Here is a 9440-nt window from a genome sequence, read left to right as displayed (position 1 = left end):
CAATAACCTCGAGGTAGGACAAAACAAACTCCCCATTTACTAAAGTGAAATTTAGTTAAATGTTTTTCATTTAACTAAAAAGAAACTGTAAAGAAACAGTTCTCCTTTCCCTTAGTATTCAGGTAAATCCTTCATTCGTAAAAGTATGCTCATTTGGTTGTTTCATTACTTCATTCACCTATTAATTTTATTTTTTTTAAAAACTCTGAAATCAGAATGGAATAGTTTGCATCTCTTTTCTGAACCTGAGTCCAGAAGCTTGTTGTTTTTGTTAGAGATTTTAATATTCTAAATTCATTTAAATTATGCAACCAAAGTTGGTGGCAGAGAGTAGTGCTCTTCCAGTTAAAAGAGTTGACTAGCAGATTTTATGATCATTGGACATTTGTGAAGTCCTACCTGAAAATTAACTGATTTTACTGCTTGGCATGGGAAAAGGCATTTTCTAGTAATTTTCTGTGACAGGAAGCACAGCATTCATCCAAGGAAGCACCCAACAGATTGAGTCTATCTGCTGGGGAGCAGTTGTAAATTTTAACGCAACGAAAACATTTACCTCAGTACTTTTTTTGAGAGAGAATTCAGCAGCAGTTACAGTTACTATGTCACTCATGGAGAGCAACAATCACCCTAAGAGGCAGGCCAACCGACAAGCACTTTTCAGGTAACAACAACAACAAAAAAATGATATCACAAGAAGCTACAAAACAATACTGCAGTAGTTATAGAGGCTATTACTGTGGTGATCGTGGCCTGGGTTAATGTTCCAAATATTAATGCAAGGAACACACTAGACTTTACAGGATTAGAATATTTTTTTTTTACACTAAGAACCAGTTGAGGGCACATGACGAATGGTGATGGTTCATTTACTCTATTTCATTCTGCAACAAGTTTCCGCATTATGTCCACTTTCTCCTGTGTTCATTACCTATATTCCAAGGCAGTATATTTTCACCATCTAAAATGAGAATACTGTAACTATGGAATACCTCGACTTTCTCTCTCTCTCACACACACACACTTGTGCACCCTTATACACATTTGTATGGACAATGCATGCTCATTTGCAGTGGGTGAGCTCCCTAAAAGCAGCTAAAGCAGCCTTCCAAAATACAGAGAACCATTTTAAGCCAATAAAAAGCCATAGTAACTATTTAGCATTAACATGAGATTTGAAACCTTGCCCCCATGGCGATGAATTCAAATGCCTTTTGTGTTTTTTTTGCCAAGTCATCCAAAGCAGGAATCTCAAAGATTGACAACATGGAGTATGAATCTAATGGGCCCAAATCTGTTTATTTTGCCTGGTGCACAGGTGAACAATGCTCTTGCTGCTGCACCACTTGAGTTGATGTAGAGTGGCCATTAACATATCTAGATTTGGCTAAGGCTGATTGGACTCTCTAAAGAAAGGCTAGCCCACCTGCAAATGGGCACCTCCCTCCACACAGACATCGATGGACACTAAAGACAAATCTATGTATATGTATATATGGCATATATACATATATATGTACACGTAAAATGAGTCGGGAAGTCCTTTGGTTTAGACAGGATTAGATGTGTACTTCCCAAGTGCATAGGTTTCCTTTGACCAACCCATTCAAAAAACAAATATGAAAAGTGCCACGGCAATTTTGACATTTCTGAAGTCTTCTCTGCTATTTGGAGGCCCTCATCTTCTCTACTCAGTCTCTCCTAAGCATTTTATTTTTCAAAGCAGCTGTTCCTTTTGCCTTCTAACACTCTGTCAATTTGTCTGTTCCTTGGAAGAGCTCTTAAGATCACATCCAGAAACTTATCTTTAGTGGAGAACAAGGTTTCAAAGAGCTTTTTACCCTTCTTTGAGTCCCTCTTGCCCCCCTGGAAGTGGACACCGTGTTATAAATAATTCACTCTTCATCTGACTTGCCTTGTTACCCCTGGCCAGCCCAAGCAGCTGAGGTCTGAGCTTTATCGGCCCTGCATCATTGTGCAATACTGGAAAAGAAAAATAATCCATTAGTCTACACCCTTCAGACGGTAGTGACGTGATCAGGGTTCTCTTGAATTTCTATGCATTCGATTTCCTCTCTCTCCTTTCGTTTGGCACGTTTCTTTTTCTTGTGGTGCTTTTTAGAAGGGGGGAAAAAGGTTAGGAACACAGGCAAGATAACAAAACAGTGCAGAAGTGTGCAACTCCCGGTGAGCAGCAAGCATTTGAACAGTGTGAAGGTCAGGTTCGAAGGCACAAATAGGAGGGGGACCAACCCAATAAGAAAAGAAGTAACATTTTGCAAAATGGCTGTCCCATGCTCTTGAAGGGAGCTTTTTATACATTGTGTTCGGGTGTGCTCAGTTGCTAATACAAACGTGTAAAGCAGTGGTGCACAGTGGTCAATGGCAAAATTGAAAGTGTAGATAAGGCACAAGATAGAAATGCAATCCATGTCGACGTTCCATAGTGTCATTAAGCCCAGAACGCCCAGCTCAATTGAGGTGACGCTAAGAATTAGCCAGAAGTTTCCCAGAGGGTGGATCACTAGGAAAAAAGTCAGGATTAACACCAGGAGGACACCAAAGCCTGCAATCAGAACAGGCACGGTGACAGATAAGCTGTAATGGTCCATGAACACGAAGGAGGGGTTGAACACGATGAACCGGATGCTCTTTGACAAGGACAGAGGCCTCAACTTTTCCAGCACTTCTATGACTTCCTTCTGCTTGTCTCTGCTTGTCCGGGCCACCAGGTACAAGCGAGAAGCAATGATGTTGTTTTCATCTCCTGCCTTGGAGAAGATGATATCGTTTCGAAAATGCTGGAATTCTGGCTTTTTCAAAAATGAACTTTGTAGGACACTAATAAAGTCACTCTTGTTATTGGCACTGATGTTGCTCACTTTCAGGAACTGGTAATACTGCTCCACCCAGGACACTGCAGTGAACCCACTACAGAGTCTCCGAAGGTCCTCCTGGACACTGTTGTTCCAGTACTCGAGGGGCTCGTAGACGTAGAATCCTATCACAGGGCTGTAGTTGCTGAAATATTTCTGCTGAACCATGGCATAAGATACGCTTGGGGAATCGCTGGCTAGTAGATTGATGATGTTGGCTCCATCACTGATCTGCAAGCACCCCATGAAGGAGAAGGAGGCGTAGATGAGATAGAGGATGACCACAAATGGCTTCACATAGATGTTGGTAATCCATTCATTGTAATGTTCACGGAGGAAGTGCTGAATAAAGTGGTGCTGGTAGGGGTTCGTCTCGTGATGGGATGTCTGTTGATGTCCGTCGCTCATCACTGTCTGGAACCACACAGGCTTGCGGCCCAGGTATTCTGCAGAAGGGATCTTACAGCAAAAGATGCTGTGGTAGCGGTTTTGCTCTAGTTGGCCAGCAAAGACGAGACAGGAGCCAAAGAAGGAGAAAATGTAGAAGTAGTTCAACAGGATGGAGACGCACATGTTCTGGCAGAAGACCTTCACAGCCTCTATGTTGGTGAACGGGCTGGCACCCATGCCAAAGGTGATAAAGTACAGGGAGCTGGTCATGGTATAGGTCACCATCACATCCGAATAAGCATCTGCCACCCTGTCTTTGAAGGGCAAATTCTCTTTGGTTCTCCGCCATCCAGATAGAAGCTCAAACACTCCTTTCGTCCCATGACCTAGTTTAAAGAGAGAAGGAAAAGAACAATTGTTTTCATTGCTTCCTATGGTTCAGGTGGACTCTTTATAGCTTATCTATGCTAACCAGTACGCCACACTGTAATCTTCAAAGTGCTGTGATTCTCCTATCAAGGTCGCAAATTTCAGGTACATACCAGGATGTATTTGGTTCATGTTTCTATTTTAGTCAAGTCCAAACTAATCGGTATTCCGGGAAAAAAGAATCATTTATTGTCTCTTCTATTAATTTGACAAATTATAAGTGCAATGGGACACTATTTCATGATTTCCCCCCGCACACATACCGTCTCTCTCAATGGATCGTAAGTCATCAAGGGCAGGGGCTGTTATTCACCAATCTTCAAATGCTGCTCAACATGAATTCAGAGCTTGGTCTACTGATGTATTGACTGATACTCCCCAAGCTCCATCTCAAACTGACTTATATGCTGATTTGGGAAATTTTAAGGGGATTTTAAACACTTGAAAATGGCTTTAAATTGATTTGACAATGTTAATAATCTGCTTTATAGCCAAATAGCTTAGAAACCGATTCCTATAGATTTGATTAATTAACACTGGATGTGAGTGAGAAAAAAATCTGCCAGGTCACACAAAATACAGAATAAGACCTTCTCGCGGAGAGATCATAGCAAGCGGTTCCTCAGAGAGCTTTTATTCACAAAGAGTGGGTGATGACTAAATGTTTGACTGCTCCATAAAGTGGATGGAGAATGCTTCTTTTTAACCGGTTTCTGTACATATTTTGGTAAGGGTAAACAGATAAAAGGTTTATTCAAGAACTATTCCTTGAGCACCTATTATGTGCCAGATACAGTTAGATATTGAGCTTTTTTTTTCTTTTTAGGAGCTTGACAGTTCTTAAGATACTATCACTCGCCTCTTTACTAAAATAACAGAGAGAAAGCAGCTGGGAAAATAAACGTATGATACCATATCTTCAGTTAACCCTTTTTTTCACTTCTCTGGATTAGCTCTGTCAGTTATCACCCAGGAATAACAACTGGAAACTTTCTGACTGACTGGAAATCTTCATGGATCACTCTTGCTCTTGTAGGATTATCAACACTACACACAAACATTCTCTATGAATGGATACAAGCTGTGCTTGGGCTGTTCTCCAGGAAATTCATTAGAGAGAAATGTAGTTTAAAGGCACAAAATGACCTAGTTTAAGCAATCCTAGAAAATAGACTTGTGCGGCACCTGGATATTGGAGCTATGTGTTACCCAATTCACTTAGCAGTGTTTTAACAAACTGATCATAATGGTTAGGGTCTTAGCATAATCACTGATTTTGTGTTGTTGAAAAGAGTTGCTAATTGGTCTCTATAATGCTTCTACTTCTTTATTAGTTTTATTTGGAGCTGCAATGCACACAATTAAAAACTATATTTCTCAGCCTGCCTTTCAGCTAGGGGTGGTTCACATGATGCACTTCTGGGCAATGCAATGCAATTGGAAGTCATCTAAGGACGCTTATTAGAAAATCAGAAGGGACTTTGTTCTAAATGGCATTATGAAGCCATCAATCAGAACCGAGGCCTACTTTCCTCTTGGATTCTCATTAAAGAAAACAAAATCTCTGCTTGGTTAAGCCACTGTGATTGAGGCTATTATATGCAGCTAAATATTTTCCCAGCCAACAAAGCTTTATAGGTAAGTTCACATTTACCAAAACCTCTTTCATAGGTATCTAAGAATTCTAATTTTATAGTTAATTTGACTACAGTATGTATAGGTTTAAAGGTATAAATGCTAATTTTTTTATTTTAAAGACACATTGGTTCATTCTTCTTAGGAATTATTTTTTATTAATGATCAATTGTTATTGCATTGGAGTTCTTTTTGTCCACAGTATAAAACCTATTCATTCTCCAGTGTTATTTCTTCTGGGTCTCCAGTCAGGAAAGATAAGTTTATCTTAATGATTAGAAAGGGTTTTGAAGAGTACATTTAAGTATAAGGCAAATTTTTTTTTTTGAGTCAATGATCTATTTTTTCTTGAAACTAATTACTAGCTCTATATCTATGTGTACTGAATTAAGTTTAACAATTCTGAGCAACATTAATTATTCATTTCATCTTCTGTAAGACTCCTTGACCAAATGGAATACTTGTTCTCTGACTCTCTTGACAAAAACATAATACTAGGATATTAGTTAAAGTAATTAAAATCATTCTTTAATTAGAGGACTTCTCTTCTGAAATGAGGACTCTTGCTATCTTTGTAGTCACAGTGGGGAAAATGCTACCTGAGGCTATGGCTAAATCTGGCTTGTCTCTGCTTTTGGCCACTTTTGTGGAATATCAGGTACATTATATAGGCCAGGTTGTTGCTTTATATAGTAGAAAGGTCTGTACGTGTGGGAAGATGAAGCTAACTCCTTTCAGGTCAAATAATCACTCTGTGATGAAGACTGAAGACACAACTTTGGGGATGGCATGTTTATCCCATTCACAGGTTTAGATATCTTACAAGGTTTTCGTTTTTTCTTAATTTTTATTGGAGTCCAGTTGCTTTACGATGTTGTATTGTTGCTGTTTAGTCACTAAGTCATGTCTGACTCTTTTGTGACCCCAATCTGCCAGACTCCTCTGTCCATGGGATCTCCCAGGCAAGAATACTGGAGTGGGTTGCTATTTCCTTCTCCAGGGGATCTTCCCAACCCAGGGACTGAACCCAGGTCTCTTGCACTGCAGGCGGACTCTTTGCCATTTGAGTCATTAGTTTCTACTATAAGCAAAATGAATCAGCCATACATATACATATATTTCCTCACTTTTGGACTTTCTTCCCATTCAAGTCACCACAGTGCATTAAGTAAAGTTCTCTGTGCTATCCACTATGTTCTCATTACTTGTCTATTTTATACATAGTATTGATAGAGTATATATGTCAATCCCCATCTCCCAGTTCCTCCCACCACCTGCTTTCCCCCTTGTTAACCGTATATTTGTTCTATGTTTGTGTCCCTATTTCTATTTTGCAAATAGGATCATCTATACCATTTTTCTAGATCCCACATATGTACATTAATATATTTGTTTTTCTCTTTATTGCTTTACTCTGTAGAGTATTCCTAATAATACTCATTTGATTTTCACCATAATTAAATAGGTTTCACCATAATTAAATTCGAACTGCAGTTCAAATCTACTACCTGCTCAGCCGGGTAGTTCTCTGACTCCTTATCAACCTGCCTATGATCAGTCTTTCCAAGTTTTGTTCATGGTATTTTCTCTGCCTTTTAATACCTTCCCCTGATTGCTGCTTATGTTGAAATTCTACCCATCAGTCTGTTAATCCAATTCTCTTCTTTGTCTTACAGCTATTTCTGACAATTCCAGACATACTGACTTTTTTTCTGTTTCTTAAACTCCTATTGCACTAATTTGCTACTCATTTTGGCATGCAAACATGTGTTGTTTTGCTCTGGAACAAAATGATTTTCTCAGGACACGTTCTATCTTTTTGGTTAGATTGCCAGTTCCTCAAGGTCAGGGAATGCTTTTTATGTTACTTTTATACTCTGCAGAACATCTGACAAAGTGATGGATGCTCACTAACCTCCTACTGAATTAAATCAACCTTAATTCTCGATTCTAGATGGGTCTAGAGAAATATACTTCTTAATTATTAATTCAAAAATTTACAATGCATCTTTGTACCTATATTAATTGTGTTCAAAAGAACTATACGTTTTAAATTCAACTCAACCCAATATATATTTATTAGAATTTGTTAAGACACGAGGATCTTGCTAGTCAATCATATAAAACTTAAAGGTAAACAAGAAACACAATCTTTTCCAATATCCGTCAGTCCAGAAATCATTTTTATTTGGGTAATTCTGAGACAGTGATTATATTTTCTAAAACAAGAATTTTACAAACCATTGTATATGTTGTAGGATGTCTAGAAGCATCCCTGACCTCTACCCACTAGATGCCAGGAGCACACTCTTCAGCTATGACAAGCAAACATGTCTCCAGACTACCAAAGGCTATTTGGGGGACAAAACTGCCCTTGACTGAGAATGATTGGTTTAGTCAAATGAAAAAACAATATTACCATAGACACATATGTTTTAATCACCTTTTCTCTGATTATAAAAATAAGACACATTTCCATAAAAAATTGAGGAAAATGGAAAGAAAATGGTGAAAAAAACCCTCAAAGTCCCCAAACACAGATAACTGCTGCTAAAAATTTTGTGCATTTATTTTAGCTACATATGTATGTGCGTATTAACCTTATCTGTCTGTCTAACCTATCCATCCATCCACCTACTCACCCATCCATCTATCCAGACAAAAAACTGTTTAATAATTCACAGATCGTGGCTCCTACAAGGAGAAAGTAGGGTTTGGAATTATGTTGTTGCTCTGTCCAGGTGGCCTGTTAACTACAAGGATCCTGTTGTCTAACTTAGTTTCTTAAACTGGTTTTCATTCTGAGGCTAGAGTCATTTTTTGAACATCTGCTCACCTGAAAGAATTCCTAACTGTCACTGTAGCTTTTAGAAAGGGTCATATTCACTATATTTTCACCCGTATTCTGAGAGTCCTATTTGAGTTCAAACAACTTACCTGAAACTAAAATACTGGTATCTACTCAAAAGACCATATGAAGTGACGATGCATGAAATATACACAAGTGTGACTGGCCCCACTGAACAACGATGTGAACGAATTCCATTATGCTGCTCCCTGGTACCCCAGTCCTAACAGTTCTTTGCTTTTGTCTCATTTCCACCAAAACCCTTAATCCTCAGAGAAGGCCTCAGTTTGTTTTATGAACAACAGCGTTCGTGTCCTTGAGTGGTGAAAGCAGCTAATATGCACGTGGCTAACTTGCATAATATGAGAAGAAGGCTTGCACTCTTGCTGAGTAGAGATGTAGGACATGTACTCTGAAAATACAGCTGATTCTCTCTGAGAGATCAGGGAAAGCTCCTAAAGGTGTTAGTAAGCAGAGGGTTATGCCAGTGGTGGTCCAGACTGATGGAATAACATGAATAAAGGCATAACACTTGTAAATTAAAGGAAGGTAGTTGTGCTTTTAACATTTATAATTGATTTTTTTTTCTCTTGGCAGAGAGAATCTATTGCCCAAATTGCACACTTTATTGAAAGTTTCAAAAGAAGACTGCCAAACTTTGACCATAATTTCCTCCCACTCTATTATAACAATATACATTTGCAAACTAATAAGTATCTGTCTCACCTGGGTCATTATTAGATAGCTGACACTTATTTTGATATAGTTTCATGAAAGAAAAGAGAACTCTTAGGAGTAGAAATGGTTTGGACAGAATTAGAACTGAGAGAACAATGCAAGGACGGAAATGAATATGAATAAAATATTTGCATATGTATGTGTGTGTTGAGTGCAGTTGTGTGGTAGTTTGAGCATTCATTGGCATTGCCTTTCTTTGGGACTGGAATGAAAAGTGACCTTTTCCAGTCCTGCAGCCACTGATGAGTTTTCCAAATTTGCTGGCATATTGAGTGCAGTACTTTCACAGCATCATCTTTCAGGATTTGAAACAGCTCAACTGGAATTCCATCACCTCCACTAGCTTTGTTCGTAGTGATGCTTTCTAAGGCCCACTTGACTTCACATTCCAGGATGTCTCTGGCTCTAGATGAGTGATCACATCATCATGATTATCTGGGTCAGGAAGATCTTTTTTGTACAGTTCTTCTGTGTATTCTTGCCACCTCTTCTTAATATCTTCTGCTTCTGTTAGGTCCAGACCA

General features: G+C 38.8%; 1 protein-coding gene across 1 annotated transcript; it reads right to left on the bottom strand.

Annotated features, from left to right (window-relative positions):
- On the bottom strand, positions 1543-3647 carry LOC108633562 (patched domain-containing protein 4). The gene has a single exon (XM_018039328.1). It carries the CDS (start codon positions 3549-3551, stop codon positions 2019-2021), a length of 1533 nt encoding a protein of 510 aa, XP_017894817.1. The 5' UTR covers positions 3552-3647; the 3' UTR covers positions 1543-2018.

The sequence above is a fragment of the Capra hircus genome, chromosome 23, assembly GCF_001704415.2.
Source record: "Capra hircus breed San Clemente chromosome 23, ASM170441v1, whole genome shotgun sequence".
NCBI lineage: Eukaryota > Metazoa > Chordata > Mammalia > Artiodactyla > Bovidae > Capra > Capra hircus.
This window is presented reverse-complemented; position numbering and strand designations above follow the sequence as displayed.

Bases quoted from the DNA above. Each gene is read 5' to 3' on its own strand.
- LOC108633562 (XM_018039328.1), bottom strand. From the start codon at position 3,551: ATGGTGACCTATACCATGACCAGCTCCCTGTACTTTATCACCTTTGGC.